This window comes from Ylistrum balloti, unplaced genomic scaffold, assembly GCF_031769215.1.
Source record: "Ylistrum balloti isolate Yb309-2 unplaced genomic scaffold, AGI_CSIRO_Ybal_v1 Utg370242, whole genome shotgun sequence".
NCBI classification, from domain to species: Eukaryota; Metazoa; Mollusca; class Bivalvia; order Pectinida; family Pectinidae; genus Ylistrum; species Ylistrum balloti.
In genome coordinates this window covers 2,338,462-2,357,893 of record NW_026782196.1, presented here as the reverse complement: position 1 = coordinate 2,357,893, position 19,432 = coordinate 2,338,462, and the positions used below count along the sequence as shown (strand labels likewise).

Here is a 19,432-nt window from a genome sequence, read left to right as displayed (position 1 = left end):
CAAAGGAAAACAATTTTTTTTATTACAAAATAATTATGATATTTCAGTAATAGTATAACAAAATCAATCATAACAATTTTCTGTGAATTACAAATTGATATTAGACAACATAATGAAGCCAGTACTTCATCAGCGTGTTAAGTACACAACTAAGCAGCCCAAGAGTGATTTCTAACACTAAAGAATAAAATGTATATAATGTATTTAAAATAAATAAAGTTTTGATAAAACTGACATTTGACTTGTTTAAAAGTTTTTAAATACACATCTAAATTGAAAGGTATAAATAAATCTGAAAAAAAATGGATACCACAATCTCTGCAGTTAAGTCATATAATCTTGCATATCTTTTATTTTCAAGGCATAATCAACATAATCAACTCTATTCATCAAGTTAGCATGACCTTTAGGATCTGGACTAGCTGCAGTTGTAGTCAATAACAGCAATATCATGGCGAGTAGATACCGGACATTAAAGTCAACATTTCCGAACTTCCCGGTGTTAAGGAGAAACATCTGCTGTTAATTATGTTTCTATGGATGTATTAGTATTTTAGTGATCAGTTCATAACAGCTTCTTCTCTTACAAAAATTGGGGTAGACATTATCACATTACAAGAGTATACAACTGTATAACAATGTATTTACTACTCCATATAAATCACTTACCCTAAACCCTAAAGGAATTTTTTGACAACCTTATAAGATGGTATTTTATAATGAAATTTTTTAACAGTCCTGCATGTTACATTATTACCTATATACTTCTATGATGTTAATGTTAAATCAATACATTTACTCTGACCATCTGAAATTTTTCTTGAAAAATATCACAGCTTGAAACTTTTGTAAGACAAAGTTTGAAATGTCTAAAATTATCTTTTGATTCTAATAGCAAGTTTACATACAATGCTATGAGTCATTAAAACATCACTGCAAACCTCGTCTTTTACAGTAAACTTCAGCACAGCACATTGAGTATTCAAAATTGAAACCTGAAACCTAAACAGTTGAATACAATGTACTTTTTTGTGCCTGATTAATGTTACAAAATTTTTGAAAATAAAAATCTTGCTAAATTTTGACTAATGGAAATATCAAAATCTTGCTACATTGAAGTGTTAGAACAGAAACTTTGACATTATTGACAAATTCCTTGATACATTAATGCTGGAAAATTTAGAAACACATATTATTTTTTACTAAGTACAAAAAAACTGGCTTTGCATATTAGAGGGAAGATATAGGAATATACACTTAATATGAAAGTGACTAGTTTTTATCATTGATGGAATTAGTTCCTTACAATCCTCTTTTATGCTGACTAATTTCACTTCATAAATTCTAGCATAAATGATTATTATGAATATAATTGAGAAGACATAATTTTTCATAATTCACCTGGCACTTAGACTAAGTATTTTCCAAACAGAAAACAAGAAAGTGTATATATGTACACATGAAAAACTAATAACAATTGCAATCATGACTTTGATTTAATAATATTTACATCGATTTCCAGTATTATGGATTTTCACAAGTAAATGTCAGCTTCACTATTTAGGCAAAATTTAAATATTTGATTCTGCTTATCTAGTTTTTAAAAAAATCCATTTCCACATGTCAACATTTTTCATAACCACTAGTTATCTAATCATGATTAAAACATATAACAAATTTTCTAATTCAGCCAAGATGTCACACTCTGTAATGTGTATATTCAAAGCCAAATAACCGTCATAAAAAAGACACGGGTGGTCCATTTTTCTCAATATGCAGGCTTAAGACAGCTTTCGGTACACACCAACCAGTTTGTTGCAGTTGGGGCATTTGTGCTGGACGTCAGACAAATCATTGATGCAGAATGGAATCAAACAACATCCAAGCCAACACCTGTTACAAAACACAGATACAAATTAAATGCTTTTCTAAAAAATGGTGTTCAATTTATTTTCCCCTATAGCATCAACTTCTTAAGCGCACCGATTTTGTGATTCTTCATATAAATCCTAAATTGTGCTAAAAGAACAAGTTTGAGTCAGTAGTTTCTAAAAAATATAAAAAAAAATGTTTTGAGTTCGAGAACAAAATGGATATTCAGATGGAATTAGTTCCACAACTTTCTGCAGTTTTTACAAACAAAGGTAAATAAATTTGTTCTGAAACCTTTTACATGTAAACATATACTATTACATGGAAAATAGTATCAGATATACTTACCCAAAAACACAGAGAACACCTGCTGACAACCAGGTGAGAGCACCTGCTTCATAGTCCAGACTGGTGCTTATTTGAGCATGACAATGTGGACATTGCATCGGTTGAGAATCAGGTCCAAATCCAACCCGAGGCTGTACCACATAGGTTGGCTGTGCCATATACACTGGCTGTCCTGAAACCCAGCAAAATTTAACCACTTGAGTAAATTAATTGAAAAGTAGATGGAAATCCAATTCTTGATTCTTGGTTAAGTGCCAAGACTAGTAATTCTGATTGCAAGTTCCGATCCCTAGTAGAAGCATTGAAATAAATAAAAAATAAGTCCTGTGTCATATAAGCACCTATGACGGGACTCTAAGTTATATAGGCATACATGTATGTATAATACATACAGGCATATATGAAGGTATAATATATATATAGGCATACATGTAGGTATCATATATATATAGGCATACATGAAGGTATAATAAATATAGGTGTAATACATACAGGCATACATGAAGGTATAATACATATAGGCATACATGAAGGTATAATACATATAGGCATACATGAAGGTATAATATATATAGGCATACATGAAGGTATAATATATATAGGCATACATGTAGGTATAATATATATAGGCATACATGAAGGTATAATACATATAGGCATACATGAAGGTATAATATATATAGGCATACATGAAGGTATAATATATATAGGCATACATGAAGGTATAATACATATAGACATACATGTAGGTGTGATACCTGGAAACTTAAGGTTTTTACTAGCCTCAATACAGCACTTAGATACAGAGATTTTTCTTCAGCACAGTCAGTCAGTTGAGCGGATAATAAATCCCAATTCTGATACATTGAAATGTATATTGACCTCTTCCATAGACAAAAAATATTGAAAGAACAATGTCAGCATTCTAAGTAATTACTAAAGCAATACATGTCCCCTACTGTCCCTCACAAGCTGTTACACTGTAATGACATATACAGATGGTGCTGTTTCTTGTAAATTTGGGGAAATTTCATAAAAATCTCTCAATAAGTGTGGCTACTAGAATGCTGACAATGATTTTCTTAAAACAGCAACAGTGATCTTTAGCCAACAACCCTGAATCCAAGATTTGATATTTTAATTCCAAATAAGTGTGTACCAGTAAATTTTATAAGAATTCCTCAAGGAATGAAGCCACTATGACAATAATTATCTATTTTAAGTAACAGTGACCTTGGCCTTGACCCAACAACCATTAAACTCAAACTCATCCAAGACATTTTGAAACTTCATAAGAGTGTAATGTTTTTTGAGGATCACTCAAAGAATGAAGCCACAAGAATGCTTACAATGGCTTTCTGAAAACAGTAACAATGACCTTGACCCAACAACTATTAAACTAAATATTTTCTAGATATTTTGTTGTTTTATGAATATGAAGTTTGATGAGAATCCTTCAAGGAATGAAACAGCTAGAATTCTGACAAACATTTGCATATCAAATTAAAATAATCCTTCAAAAGATTTAATCCAGACACCAGGAAATCATATCACGACATAAACCACATATTGATATTCAGCAATTTAGCAGGTCCTCTAACCTCAGTGAAAGAAATATGCATCAGATGTTCTTTGACTCTGCATATAAAATTTCACAAGTGTTTACAACTATTCCAAAACAGAAAGTAGAAATGATCAGATCCAGTAAAATCCTTGTAACTTCATTTCGGTTATCTGAATAATAACAACTTAAAGCACTTTTTTCATTAATTAGTCAATCTGAAATGCAAAATAGTTATTAGTGATGAAAAATTATCAATATAATAAGTTTTATTGGGACAAGGACATGTTACTAAGGCAACACTCTGTTAAAATTAAAATAGAGGTAACATACCAGACAACTACTTGTGATCAATATTCTACCTGTTTAAAGAGTCAATAACATATGTGACACAATCTAAATAACATTATGCCTTGTCTTTCCCGAGTCTGGGAATATTGAAATACTTTTAACATCTTGCCTTGGTTAAGGTATTCAGGTATACAATTCCTCAGTTTCATATGCTGTCACAAAATTTATGGTCTTACTTTGCACTCCCTGTGTCTGGGGATACATTCTCTAGGCTTCATACATGCGCTATGACACAATTAATCGCCTTACCTTGCACTCTCTGTGTCTGGGGATACATTCTCTAGACTTGGTACATATGCTGTGACACAATTTAATGCCTTACCTTGCACTCCCAGTGTCTAGGGATACATTCTCTAGGCATGGTACATATGCTGTGACACAATTTAACGACTTACCTTGCACTCCCTGTGTCTGGGGATACAATCTCTCGATTTGGTACATACGCTATGACACAATTTAACGCCTTACCTTGAGATGGGTATCCCTGAGTCTGGGGATATGTTCCCTGGGCTGGGTACTCTGTTGGCTGGGGTGCCTGTTGGTAGCCACCTTGAGGTGCTTCATACTTTGGTGGAGGTTCGTTGGGATAAGCAGGAGAAGCTTCCCCGGGTTGTGGAATAGTTTGATATGAAGGTGGAGGCACATTTCCAGTCTTTTCAGTCATTTTTGCAGATTAACTGTTACTGAAAATATATTCATTTACAAATTATACAACTAATATGTTTTGTTTAAAATGAGAATAATTTTCAAACAGTATGAAAGTAAAAGTGCTTAAAAGGCTGCTATTTTGGCCCATGAAAATGGAAATTGGTCTTCTGAAGTTAAAATGCCAATAAATATCAAGTTTCAAAACTTCAGACAATCAGTGGAGATTTTTACAAATGTTGAATATAAATTTCTGTTTTCATGAGCCCAAAACAATGACTTTATTGAGATTTAAAGCTAAGCAGTTATGCTTGACAAGATATAACATAAAGATTGAAATACCTCAAAGCATTAAAGTTGAATTGTATTTGTGCCTTGTGGGAGTGTATTTGATACAAATTCATAACGAAACAGTATCTGTTTCCTCAGCATGCACAGGTCAATTTACTAGTTATTGAAATTTGAAATTACATAATGTCTAATGAATTTTTTTAGCATGGTTCATGTATAGTCACCATGTATAATTTTTCATGTTGATCCACACCTCAGAGAGATATCAAAGGAGTAACAGGATTTTGACACACTGACAAGTCTCATTGAGTTTCTACAAGGCTGATATATTAAGCTATCTTGACTAGATTAAAATATGAATGAATCCCCAGATTCTCATCTAGTTATTTCTTAACAGAAGGGTGGAATATAGAGGGATGTTATTATTTTCCAAGAACTAATCATGTTTGCAAATATGTCAAAATTTTGAAAATAAAAGCATGCTTATATATAGAATTTATTAATTTTACAAATAAGTTACCCAAATTGTATTTATCACTTTTGTTGGCATAGAATGTTGTTATTGAAAATACTTAAAAATAAACGAGAAGCAAATAAAGTCTGCATTGTTCACCTGGCTTTGCTTAGCAAAAATTGCTTTATCTAAACTAAAGGAAAAGGAATTCTGAATAACTAAGCACACAACACACTAACCACTTATTTTCCCATTGAGTCCTGGCCCTCAGTCCCTAGGGAGTCAACTACATTCATGCTTCAGATCAACTGAGACAGAATCAAATCATTCCTACAGGAGAAGTAGAATTCTACAAGAGGTGTAGAATTTTAAAGAATTTCTGTTGTTGGATGGACCCTGCCCCTCCTGCTCCAGGAAGTAGAAACCAACTGTTTATAAGAAAATGATTTCCCTTCACCTAAGAATACTTTTATTCAGACTGATATTTGGGTTCAAAGTTCAATCATTACTCTAGAAAGAATATGATTTTAAAGAATTTACTCTATTTCCCCTATTGGGCACATATTCCTCCCATCCCAGATGCACTGTTAAAACAAAATTGATTTCCTTTCACCCAAGAATACTTATATCAAATTTTGGTAAAAAACAAGCATTTCCACAGAAGAAGACAGATTTCAAAGGACTCGCGGAATTTTCCCTTTTGGGCCCTGCCCTGCCTCTTAAGCCCCGGAGGGCCAAGACCCAATATTTCAACAAACTTGGTTTCTCTTCCCAATATTCTTCTTACCAAATTTGGTCAAAATCTAAACACTCCTTCGTGACTAGTACTAGTGATTTTAAATAAAAAATTACATGTAGCATAGGTCACTATTTATTTCAATGCCTCTGCTAGGTCTCAAACCCAGGACCTCTGGCTTACTAGTCTGATGCTCAACTGATCGAGCTAAAGAGAAGTTTTCACAAGCCAAGCAGTATAGTGAGGCTAGTATTTACCAGGGTTACAGACAGACAACAGACCCCATGATATGGCACAAGCTCACCTTTTCTTCGGACCTGGTGAGCTAAAATTGAATTCTGGCAGCTTTGGAACCTGACACACACAAGAAATGCAAAGTTGCATTTAAGAAGCTAGGTTGCAAATCATACACAAATATGTGGTTTTCCTTGACATGATGCAGCAGAAATATGCTGCCATATGCACAAACCACATAATGTGCTAATTGAGATTTTTATTGATGTCTTATTGACCCAAGAATGTGTAGTGTGATATAGATCAATGAACAGTTGAAACTTGTTGTTTCGAAATCTCTTGAGTTGAAATTACATTTGACTCAAATAATTTCCAAGTCCCAAATTTGTTTCCTTCTATATCTTTGTAATTTTAGTTTGGATGGATATCATTGAGTCAAAATATTGTTTGGGTCAATGTGACTTTTCAGCCCATTCAATTGTAGAGTAAGGGAAAAGTAATTCATTGTCTTGAAATTAATTTTTGTCAAAACATTGGCATATCTTCTGACAAAATCGGTCAACACATTAACAAAGCAGAAAGTGATCTGTGCATAACACTTGGCTAATCAAGGCATAACGATCCATCATACACACAACACTTGGTCTTGGTATCTGGCAATTGATTAACAGTTAATTATCCAATCAAAAGTTGACTTCTTAATTAGTGTCACCATCCTTTAGCAGTGACTTACCTATTTGTTAAACAAATAGCATGTTTACACAGGTCATTAAAACATTTAACTTGATAGCATGCATCTTTAAGAACAATAAAAACAAAACGGTCAAACAAGTATGAATTTTTTTATGAAATCTGATCCCCACAATTCTGAGAGAGACAAATTATTGGGCTTGTTTACTAAAGAATTGTGATTTAGTGCTTTGACAATGAAGTGCTGAAAGTATTTTTTCATTGATAGAGCCTATATCTGTGCGTAATTTGTTCTGAGTGAGTCAAGTGCTTGTGAAATGTTTTCAATAATTAATTTGTTTCTGTTTATTTACCGTCATTTTAAATGACAGTGTACTATTCTATCGAAGCCTGTCCTTATTCTCAACAGTGATCAACACCAGGAAACATTTTTTTTTAATTAAAATATGGACAAAATTTTGAGATAAGTTCCGGCTGTAAATTTCCCTGAACAGATGGATAATGTATATGTTGACGTGTTTCCTAAAGCTGATAACAACTGTTTATCAATACTTACTATCTTATGTGTATCAATATATTTCTCTACCGCTGGTGTTACAACCAGGACTCATACCACTAACCTATACTCCTAAACTAGGCACAGACAAACTATTTCATGATGAACATAAAACATTAAATGACAGGTACACAGAGTCAAGTTGCAGATTACACGCAACCAATGACTGAATGACATATCAACAAGACCTGATACCTGAGATACAGGTGTAACTTCGTGCTGAATCGAAATGTAAAGCACTTCATCAGTATATGTTTATTATATCTAAATCAAGTCGTTTGATCTCCTGTAAACGACATGTCGTTTTAATACTTACGTGATGACAATAACCTCTTCTATCGTTAAAATCCAGTCAAGTTTCTGTTTTGTTTGCCAATTGTCACATGCCAATGACGTAATCGAACTCGACCGGTTTACCTATGGCGGAAGTATTCAAATCGGTAAATTAAAAAAATCAGACAGTGCGACGTATGTTAGTACGGTGATATGAGATGCAATGGTACTTTATTGCAAAGAATCTCAATGTTTAAAAGTAAATTAATTTAATGATATATAAGCAAAATTACATTATTTATCTAAATAAAAAATCATCGGTTTCGAAATCGATCGGACGTTCGATAGATATCCTTACGCTGGGTCAAGAACACTCACTCTTGCGAAACTTCCGGTCACATGAGAAAACATAGGTATACTTCGAGTAAGCTAAATGAGACGACAAACTTGAAGTATTTGGTGACTAATTGTCGAGATTGGTTATTTTATGAGCTGCAGTCTTGAAAAGGTAACAACTTCATTGTCTGACAATGCTGTTGATCTATTTTTAACTTGCTATGAATCTAACTGTGATGATTTTACACAGGAAATCGGTAACTGACGTTGTGGGAAGTAAGACATAATCTGATATAATAGTCACATGAAAATAGATCTCAAGAATAATATGTGGATAAATATGCATAAGTGGGTTTATATAAAAACACGTGTAGTATAATTTCAAGCACACGTAAAACGTTCGGTGCACGTGATTCTTATTGCTGGTGCACGACACCTCATTTAGAGTTGGTGGAAAATGGGGAGTTGAAAGTTATATATATATATATACACGCATTGGTTAATAGGGAAAATCATTTTGCTGGAAGGTTGTTGATAAAGTGGTGTTGTTATGACAACTGCTTGTATGAATTAATGCTAATTGTGCATCCAAATCCTTGGTGTCTTCAAAGAAGGGGCATTGGTACCACATGATCTGGATATTAATCTCATTATTGTAACCGGCAGCTAAATGCTAGCTGTGATGTATTGTTTGACTATTGAGAAATTCTCGTTAGGTTGAACACTGATAAGCCAGATATCCTTGGTTGGATCCTTAGCCAAAGCATTGAATCATAATTAATCTATAGTGGCATTTCTTCCTGTATAGTGTAGAAGTTGAGTAAACATGCCTTACTAGCCTCAGCTCATTACAATTTACCATTAGTCAATGGTAGTGTCAAACTAGTGATGGAAAGGTTGTAGCGACGAGAGGATGTTTTTCATTACTCCATCAGTAGCTTCTGGGGGTAACTTCTTTAAGTAAATTCACTCTGTCACTGTTAGTTGTAATTGTAAGGATTACAAGTTCCTGTTACCTGATATTTCATCTTAGATGGCAATGGTTAGCTGTTGTCAGCTAATTCTGGTACATTTTATACTGATAACTGGCTGTTATCCTTTGGACAGTTTAAACTAGGTAAAACTTAAACAGTACCTTGTATCAGTGCCTATATATACAACTTTTAGACTCCAAATTCTGGAGTAAGTTCTATGAATCTACCACTTGAAGACTAGATATTTCCCATGTAGGGTTGAAGTTCTCTTCTGTTTTTTGTAAAAAAAAATTGTTGCCTCAGGTGGTTGTACATTGTATATGATTGTTATACCCTTGAGGGACAACATATACTACAAGGACTATATATGCACACTGTTTTCCTGACTCTAAAGCTATACACATAGCAGTCTGTCTTGTACATAATTAATGTACTCCTTTTGTTATTATGGAAGAATGATTTCTGATGGTGATAAATTATGAAGAAAATAAATATCCAGATTTGTGATAAATAAAGATGTAAATAAGTGTACTTTCTAGTCAACATGTGACCATTAATTCTTTAAAGTACTTAATTTTCCATTGAAAATATTCCTGTGAATATATAACACTGTTTGAGCATATCAGGAGGTAGAAACTATCCATGATGGCCTTTTTGTTTGAAAGACTGTCAGATATACCATGTTGATGCAAGGGCAAAAGGAATCAAAAGATTTTTTCATGTTGTGAAAAGTTGCACTTCTCCTCACTATGGATAGAAGGAATAAGTATTGTCTGTTGGTATAGTAGATAATAGTCTTATCAACTTGCACCAAGCTGTTTTCAGAAGTCAGTGATACAGCACTTCAACCCAAATTTAAATTATTGGTCAGATGTAAATGGTGTCAAGGACAACTTTGTACATCATCTACTGAAACTGAAGTCTGTTGCATGAGGCCACGTCAAGATTTTAGAGCTTTAACTTGTTGTTCTTATTACGGCACATACTTTCTGCTGATGCTGTTTATGGATGTTGATTATTGATGTTCCTGTTGTGAATATTCCAAAAGTTGACTATGGAAACATAGAGTCAGTAGTGGTTTATCTATAGTTTAGACGTATAGCTATAGCTTAGGCTGATGTATGTAAGGACTGCATGGGAAGTTTAGAAAACTTTTTGTATCACTATGTAGGAAATAATTGTATTATTTTGCATTTTTACTGTTTTGTGTCTAAATATGATTAACACCCGTTGATGTATAACTTTTATTTTTCAGAGACATTAAACTTCAACAATGGCTTCAAATGACTTTCCAAGCTATGGTTCTACTGTGCGGCAGTACAGAGATGATCCCGACCACACAGATTATAGTGACAGGCCAAGTTAGTATAGTCTTGTATAAATGCCATAGTCACAGGCCAAGTTAGTGAAGCCATGTACATGGATAACTGTTATGGCCATCGATCAAGTTATTAAACTTATGTATAAATATAGTCAAGGGTCGAGCTAGTATAGTCATGCATAACTTTTATAGTACCAGGTGAAGTTAGTATAGCCATGTAGACATGGTTTACCTGTAAATATCTATGCCTACCAGGTAAACAATGTTATACTTTAAGTACGGACTAGAAACTTGTAATGTATATAACGACTCGGCTGATTGGTGTTTTATTTATAAATCATCAATTACATTATTGATTGTACATGAAAAGTTTATAAACACTGATTTCAGTGATTTCATGTGGATATTCAAACGGCATGTTTTTTTATGATATATACCTAACATAGTCTATTACTAGGTAGGTAGAAAGGGTTATATGTCACTGATAATATGACATTAAGGAAGTACATGTAGACATCGTGTTTTAAATGGTGCCTAATCTAGACCTGTAAATGGATACATCATATGACACCTTGCTGTAAGTGGCATACCAAACCAATGCTATTTCATTGTTCTGCAGTAACTCCAGGCTCTGACTTTGAGTCAGGATTTGTATATTGCCTTCCCCCTACCCTGGGCTTATTTCAGGATAACTTTAGTAAATCATGTTTAAACCAGTGAAGAATTATAAGTTGTAAAAGAATATTTCAATGTTCACACGGTACAATCCTAATTACTGCACAGGTGCACTGTGCCATAATGACAACTATTTACTTTCTACATCATGTTTCTAATCATTAAAGAATCTAATATGTTTCACACATTTTTATCTCAGCTATGCATCTTTCAAGAGAATCACCTTCGATATTTGTCAGTGCTTTTATTGCATACCAATAAGGGAAACCGACATGAGTTACAGTATTTGTACATATGATGAAGGCTTTTAGTCATGTTCAAATGCTGATAAGATCAGAATTTGTATTTACATCTGTAATTCAATCACCTATTAGTGAAGAATATTTTTCTATATACCTGGAAGATTCTCAAGTTACATTTTACAGATCAATAAATCTGACAAACACCTGTCATGTCTGTTTGTCTAGCAAGTACATCTGCATATAATTTAAAATTTCAATAAATAAATATGAACAATAAATAGATTAATGCAGTAGAATTAACAATATGCTGAAGGTCTGATCTGAAAATAGGATGCATAAATGGAGGTTTGAAAGTAGATACCACTCAGCTAGAGAGAGCTCTTTAGCTGGATTGGTTGAGCGTCAGACTAGTAAGCCAGGGATCCTGGGTTCGATTCCTAGCGGAGGCATTGAGATGAAAAATGACCTGTGTTACATTGTCATTTTGAATTTTGTTTAAAAATAGATATTATTACTGGTATCTAAATTGTATCTAAGCGTAAAGATATTTTTCTAATTATACATCTTTAGGGATAGACATAGTGTTAACATGTTTTATGTTTAAGTTTCGTTAACCATGTGTTATGCTTGAAACCTTTCCATAATAAGTTTCATTGTTTCCTACCTACATTTTGTTAAATCTTGAATTCCTTATTTCTGATGATAATTGTTTTCTAGATGTGTCTCGCTACTCCGATACATGTGAACAAGTCAGTGGAAACATCAGCAACATCAACAGTGGTGGTAAGTATTGACACACCATTAAAATACATACCTACAGGCCTACAGTATACCACATTTATATTGTACGTGAGCATTAATATCCTGTATCCACAACAAGAGACATTAGACATTTTGAAATGTCTTGAGTAGGTCTAGAACTCACTCCTTTATGAAAATGTGGAGTATTCTGATACCCTTTTTTGTCTCTTACTTAAGGGTACTAATAAAATAAATATGTAGCAAAAGAACAGGTACTTCACATATTATTGTTAATGTTTGTCTAATCTGTTTCATCACTACTACTGCAGGCCATATCTTTTTGCAGTTAAGATGCTTTGAAAACATTGTTCTTATGTCAACAATAATTTGACTTTGTGAATAGACAATTAACGTGTTGTTTTAAGTAGACATCAGTGCAAAATCTGTGCTACATTTTCAAACAAGTTTATTGGCTGAAAATATCTTTTTATGTAGCCAATTCACTAGAGAGAGCCATGAAGATTATTGGAACAGACCGAGATAGTGTTCAGCTGAGAGATAGGATGTAAGTCTTAAGCTTATTCTGTCTTTCCTACTCTAACCGTATTTGAATACAGATAATAATCTTTTACTACCTAATTAATAGAGAAATAAACCCATATCTGGTTCTTGCCACCCTTCTCTATTGCTGTTATATAAAATTACTGACCAATGCTATTTCATTGCCCACCTCTTGACTTTAAGTCAGAATCTGTACCATGTTGGCCCCCTAGGCTTTCAGGAAAAGTGCAATACCTTATATTCATCTTCATGAGATCATATGTGATCCCTACTCTCCTCTGTTTCATAGCTGTCTGTTGTAATCATCTGGACTGATAGTGGAATGATATTTTAGAGAAATATGATTTTCAGGAAATCACACTATCTCTCTTAACTTCAGACATGATACATCACAGAAAACAAAACGAATTGTACAGGAAACAACCAAGCTCATGAAGACACTGGCTTCTATGAGACATCTAGAAAGGGTAAGTCCTACATAGCTGGGTGTCAAGGTATTTGGGATATGTGTTGATAGACATAATGTTGCCATCAAGAGATTAAAACTTTACTGCGACTTAAAACATTGTTATATGTCTAGCTGATGTAGACATTCATTTGTAGGACTTATATATGTTCTTTACATCATTATAACATCAGTAAATATCAGCAATTGAAACTGATCTAGTTTATCTCTTTGTAATATACCATCATGTTTGTTTTCAACACATGACATGATTTGTAGCTGGTGTTCAGTCCTATTGCTGTAGCAAAATTTGAAATCCTTAGAAAAATTTGTTGAGTTCATGGTAGACAACATTATGATATCACTGTTTTTCGTTTCAGCAACAAAAGTTTAAAATAGATAGATTGCAGACAGATTTTGAAGAAGCTGTTCGACGGTTTACAACTCTACAGAAGGTAAGTCAAGGCAGGGTCCCATAGGGACAACATAGCAAATTCTTTAGAATTCTGCTCCTGTAGGTACGATTGGATTATGACCAAATTTGGTGTGAAGCATTCTTGGGTGAAGAGGAATCAGTTTGGCCAGGTGACAGATACAGACCCTATGGGCCTCTTGTATTTAAAACAGTGGCATGGTTCAAACATTTGACAAGTATTTTTTCAGTATTGGTAAGCTGTTTTCTGGAGATGTTAACTACTTGTTTATTGAACATGGTTACATTAGAAAACTTCTGTCAATTTTACTATCATTTTATACACTGCATACACTGTGCTCACATACAATTTCCTTGTTATTTGTCTGATGAAGGTGACATAGTAGTCATCAGAATGTTACATACAAATTTCCTTAATGATCATAATTTAGGAAAATATATTCAGTATAGACGTATAAACCTAAAGGAAATGTGTGGTAGTGTGATAAAGCTGGTCTTGCCTGTGTTTTATGTTCTTCAACAGTACAGAACTATTGTGGTACAAGGGTTGTTGATTAAGTATGTCATACTTCTGGTAGCTATTACCACAAAGAACAATTATTACAAATACCGTACGCTTTGCATTTAATGCTTTTACTAGAATGCTGCAGAAAAAGTGAAGACATCTGTGAAGTTATCTACACCCAAACCACAAGGCATGTTTGATGGAGGGTTCGATGTAAGTTGATCTCTTTAGGGCTTCCTAAATTTTCTGAATAAAGCTTTAATATCAATATTATAAAGTATGCATTACAAGGTTTAATTTCAGAAAATAACGCTTTACTCTTAATTTAGGCAAATCATATTGAGTGAAAATCTAACCAAGTACAAACATATAGATAATGAGCATTCTACAAGTTTACAGGATTTAAGTTGCTATGGCAACTGCATATTTGAAATTCAATTCAAATATATAGCTTAGAGATGAAGGCTTATATTATGACAATATAATGACTTGTATTCCTTGTCACCAGTCTACTTTATAGATTTTTTTTTATATGATTACATTCTATGCATGGGATAAACAATGTTTCTTTGAAAGTTTTCAAAAATGTCCTTTTATACAGAAATATTTACTGCTATAATGCTGCATTATCATCAACTTTTTTTCATGAGAACCCTGTTTGTAATCTTTAGAACTTGTGGACTAATGGTTTTGTATGATAATGACAGGATGGTGATGATAAGACCGCCTTTGTGGAGCAGGAGAGAAGGAGAGAAGAACTTCAGGCCCAAGGACAAATCATTGAGGATGACTTGGCATTGATCAGCGAGCGAGAAGAAAGAATACGACAGTTAGAGGTCAAGTGTTTTGATGCGATAACTGTCATTTGATAGAATAACTTTATTTTATACTGGAAACCTAAATGTTTTCAGTGCTCTTTTGGAAAACACATTTACATGTAAGAAATCATGCCCCATGTTGCAATGAAAAAAATTGTCATGTTGCAAGAAACATTTTTCAACCTTTAAAATTTCTAGGTAAGCAGTTTTCTTTTCTTCCAAGCAATTGCAAAAGATTATCTGTAGACTAATGGTTTTTATTGTTTTTTTTATGCAGGCTGATGTGTTAGATGTGAATGAGATTTTCAAAGATTTAAATGTGATGATCCATGAACAAGGAGAAGCAGTAGGTAAGTGACCTATATGTCTCTACTTATCCAATAAGTGTATTTCATTCACTTTCTCCTTGATTTGATTTGTTGCTCAGTGGAGATCTACAAAATTTTACAAATCTACTTTCTATATCATTCCATGTGCATGAAAGTTCTCTTCAGAAATATCTATATATGCTGACAGCAGAAAAAACTAGATAAAAGCTATCATGATAGTTTTTATCAATAACATTTAAAGTAAAAAAGGTTTAGAAAGTTTTAATTCAGTTGAGAAGTATTGAGTAATCGTCATAAAAGCTATTCCATGAGAAACTGATTAGACAGTGAGTAGAAAACTTACAGTTGGCTTAATAGACTTGTTTACTGTATATGTGATAACTAGTAAGTACTACTCTTACCATATGTAAAGTATAGAAAAATTGACTCCCTAAAAATATTATAACAGGTGATATTCATTTATGTAGTTTATAATAATGTGGCAGAATGAGAGATAAGAGTTTATGTAACAGATATAGAAATTTTTAACAATAGATCTATCTGCTAAATACACCCTTATTAAGACTTTGTCCAGAAGACCACGTAAATTTTAAAATTTCTCTGCTTTTCATTTTTATTACTAGACCTTGATGATTGTAGCTGTTGATGGTGATGGTCTTTTAAAACTTTACAGTTGTAATAAGTCTTCTTATGACATCCTTATGTATAATTCCCTCTGCCTCAAAGATACAGTCCCTGTATTCCCAATCAATTTACTCCAAACATCACTCTTCTATTTTATAATTACAACAGATACAGATAACAAAATGTAATTTGGTTTATAGTTGCATTTTAATAATTATACATGTTAAGTTCTGATTTCATTATTGTCCATTAATGTTTTCCAGATTTACATCAGTTAAATCAAGAATTTCAATTAAGATTTTCACAAAAACATTAAGACCAATAATGGGGAGCTTTGCCTTACTCCTGTTGGAATTGACTAATGATAAAAAAAGGTGGCAGGTGAACATTTGTTTTATTCCTGATTCTTCACCATTTATTCTACGGACAGAATTTCATGACATGAATCATGCGTAACAAGATGGTTTTGGTTGGTGAAATATTTCTGAATGCAACATTCCAATGATTCGAAAAACAATTTGTGATTATGTGTATTCTTTTACAGATTCTATTGAAGCTAATGTAGAACGGGCATACGGCAATGTAGAACAGGGCACAGCCCACTTAGGCAAGGCTTCAGAATATCAGGTATGTATGTCACATATGTAAGTCTTCAGAATATCAGGTATGTAAGTCACATATGTAAGACTACATAATATCTGATATGTTAGTCACATATATAAGGCTTCAGAATATCAGATATGTAAGTCACATATATAAGGCTTCAGAATATCAGATATGTAAGTCACATATGTAAGACTTCAGAATATCAGATATGTAAGTCACATATATAAGGCTTCAGAATATCAGATATGTATGTCACATATGTAATACTACAGAATATCAGGTATGTAAGTCACATATGTAAGACTTCAGAATATCAGATAGGTAAGTCACATATGTAAGACTTCAGAATATCAGATATGTAAATCACATATGTAAGACTTCAGAATATCAGATAGGTAAGTCACATATGTAAGACTTCAGAATATCAGATATGTAAATCACATATGTAAGACTTCAGAATATCAGATAGGTAAATCACATATGTAGATAAGGCTACAGAATATCAGGTGTGTAAGTCACTTATGTAAGGCTACAGAATATCAGGAATGTAAGTCACATACACAATATCTGATAGGTACTTGTCACTTTGGAAATTGTTATGAAATATTTGTTGATGACAAGAATAACATTTAAAGTTTGATTCATTATCTGTGGGTGGAGTGATTGACAAAATTTCACTCAAATCAGCCACCTTTCTTAACCAAAAAATGTTGACTGAGTAAAAGTTTGGAGGTAGCTTAATATAGAGCATTTGCACCCCAATCTCTTGTCTAGAAGTCCTCCATGATGAAATTCATATTCTCCAGGATATTTATGCTACATACAGTCTACTTACTGGTAAACATACCATTGTTGTCATGATGTACGTTGCCATTCTTTTGATATCTACACCATACATCTCTTCTTCCATGTAATTTTTAATTCCTTTCCTCAACCATTGCTACATCAGTGTTTGTGATAAGGACTGAAGGATCCTTAATTAGTGACGCTGTTGTAGTCATGTCTTTAGGAAAGGCACTCTTTCCTAATTGCTTTGGATAATGTTGTGGACCTTCCTCATGATGTTCAGTGTGGTAGACTTTACCAACTACAATGAGACTCCACCTCAAAATGACTTATCCAACAATAAACTTAGCAAACAAAAATATTATCACTTCTAAGAATTTGTTTTCCTGCCGTTACCCAGATACGTTTGGAGATGGGGTCTTTTTGTAGTAGCTGATGGCTGCCTCACTTATCCAATGTGGAACCACACACTTTGCTTTTCTCATTTTCCAGTAAAACAAATTTTCCTGAGTTTGGAATGTGGAACCACACACTTCAGATCGTCACATGTAGTTGCAAAGGTCATGTTCTACTGACTGAGCTATTACAATCCTTCAAATAGAAGTACTATCATAACACACCCCAAAGTCTTATAAACATTACTTAAAGAATTTGTTTGTTTTGGTTTCAGAAAAAGTCTCGGAAGAAAATGTGTATTTTAGTGGTGATTCTAGTAGTGGTAGCAGCTGTGGTGGCTATCATCATTTATACATCGGTGAAAAAATGATATCCTAGTGGTGAATCACATAAAACAGACGTTGGGCAGCAAGGGAAACAAACTGAAGCTGGTGACTGTCTTTTTATAGGGACCTTCAGTATCCTATACATACTGAATGGTGTAACTGGTCATTAATTTAGCAATATAAGGTATCACGCTACAATGAGAAGAATACAGAAGATTGTACACAGCTGTAGAAAGTCCTGATCCTACCCCAACCCCTCCTGTTTGTTTCACTAAACATACTGAAACAGTGTATGTCATTAGACAGATGTTGACAGTTTGTCTAGCGTGTTGTTGTGTCATATTGTGACCCAATTCTTTCCAGGAAACGAACTGTTGATTACAAGGTTATACAGAATTGTGGACCAATCTGTCATGCTATAAAACTGTGATATGATTTAATCTGTAGGTATGTTAATGATTATGTGACTACATCAAAGACCACCTCTTAGATCAATTAAATATATATGAACATAAACCAGGTCAATTGTAAAATTTATTATTGCCACACACAGTAAAATCTAGATGTGTATAGTGTTATATAATAAAACCTTGATAACCATAGCATATGTATTGGAGTGTATCTGATGAAATCTTATTATTGATAGGATATGTATTTGGGGTTTACATAAAAAAAATCTAGAAAATAATAGATTATGTATTTGGGGTTTACATAAAAAAAATCTAGAAAATAATAGATTATGTATTTGGGTCTACTTAATAAAATCTAGAAAATGATAGATTATGTATTTGGGGTTTACATAATAAAATCTAGATAATGAAAGATTATGTATTTGGGGTTTACATAATAAAATCTAGAAAATGAAAGATTATGTATTTGGGGTTTTTAAATTAAATTCTAGATAATGATAGGATATGTACTTTTGGTTTATAAAATCAAATCTAAATAATGATGAATATAGACAGGTTGATACAATTCATACAGAATTAAGTGATTAAAGAGTTTGCCATTATGTCAACACATTCCAGTCAGGTCAAATAGAAGATTTTATGTAAACATTGTTTAAATACTTATCATGTGCTCTCGTTTAATTCAACCATTTAATGTAGGAATGTCTGATCCGATATTTCTACAAAATGATCTCAGTCAAGATAACACTAGGTAAGGCTCAATTAACACATTCACAGGATTTAATTGATAATCAATTGAGTTTATGATGAATCAGCATTTCCTTTCTACGATAAAAAGATTTAAAGAGAAAGATGTTTTAAGCCACAAAATGAGATTTTTACCTCCAGCCTTA

At 33.1% G+C, this 19,432-nt stretch overlaps 2 protein-coding genes across 2 annotated transcripts; one reads left to right on the top strand and one right to left on the bottom strand.

The window, feature by feature from the left end:
- On the bottom strand, positions 1 to 8,147 carry LOC132552239 (lipopolysaccharide-induced tumor necrosis factor-alpha factor homolog). The gene is made up of 4 exons (XM_060216389.1): positions 8,055 to 8,147; positions 4,601 to 4,815; positions 2,221 to 2,392; positions 1 to 1,893 (listed from the first exon to the last, which is right to left on the bottom strand). The coding sequence occupies exons 2-4, from the start codon at positions 4,794 to 4,796 to the stop codon at positions 1,782 to 1,784; spliced, it is 480 nt and encodes a 159-aa protein (XP_060072372.1). The 5' UTR covers positions 4,797 to 4,815; positions 8,055 to 8,147; the 3' UTR covers positions 1 to 1,781.
- A 283-nt stretch (positions 8,148 to 8,430) lies between these two features.
- Positions 8,431 to 18,898, top strand: LOC132552269 (syntaxin-7-like). Its single transcript, XM_060216424.1, has 11 exons — positions 8,431 to 8,519; positions 10,577 to 10,682; positions 12,277 to 12,342; positions 12,796 to 12,865; positions 13,241 to 13,328; positions 13,687 to 13,761; positions 14,380 to 14,457; positions 14,952 to 15,080; positions 15,340 to 15,412; positions 16,560 to 16,642; positions 18,078 to 18,898. Exons 2-11 carry the CDS (start codon positions 10,595 to 10,597, stop codon positions 18,171 to 18,173), a joined length of 846 nt encoding a protein of 281 aa, XP_060072407.1. The 5' UTR covers positions 8,431 to 8,519; positions 10,577 to 10,594; the 3' UTR covers positions 18,174 to 18,898.
- The last annotated feature ends 534 nt before the right edge of the window (positions 18,899 to 19,432 follow it).

Coding starts and splice junctions, on each gene's coding strand:
- LOC132552269 (XM_060216424.1), top strand. CDS start 10,595: ATGGCTTCAAATGACTTTCCAAGCTATGGTTCTACTGTGCGGCAGTAC. Junction 13,762..14,379: donor GGTTTACAACTCTACAGAAG/GTAAGTCAAGGC, acceptor TGCTTTTACTAG/AATGCTGCAGAAAAAGTGAA. Junction 15,413..16,559: donor TGAACAAGGAGAAGCAGTAG/GTAAGTGACCTA, acceptor ATTCTTTTACAG/ATTCTATTGAAGCTAATGTA.
- LOC132552239 (XM_060216389.1), bottom strand. CDS start 4,796: ATGACTGAAAAGACTGGAAATGTGCCTCCACCTTCATATCAAACTATT. Junction 2,393..4,600: donor TCAGGGATACCCATCTCAAG/GTAAGGCGTTAA, acceptor GCTGGGTTTCAG/GACAGCCAGTGTATATGGCA. Junction 1,894..2,220: donor GGTGTTCTCTGTGTTTTTGG/GTAAGTATATCT, acceptor GTTTTGTAACAG/GTGTTGGCTTGGATGTTGTT.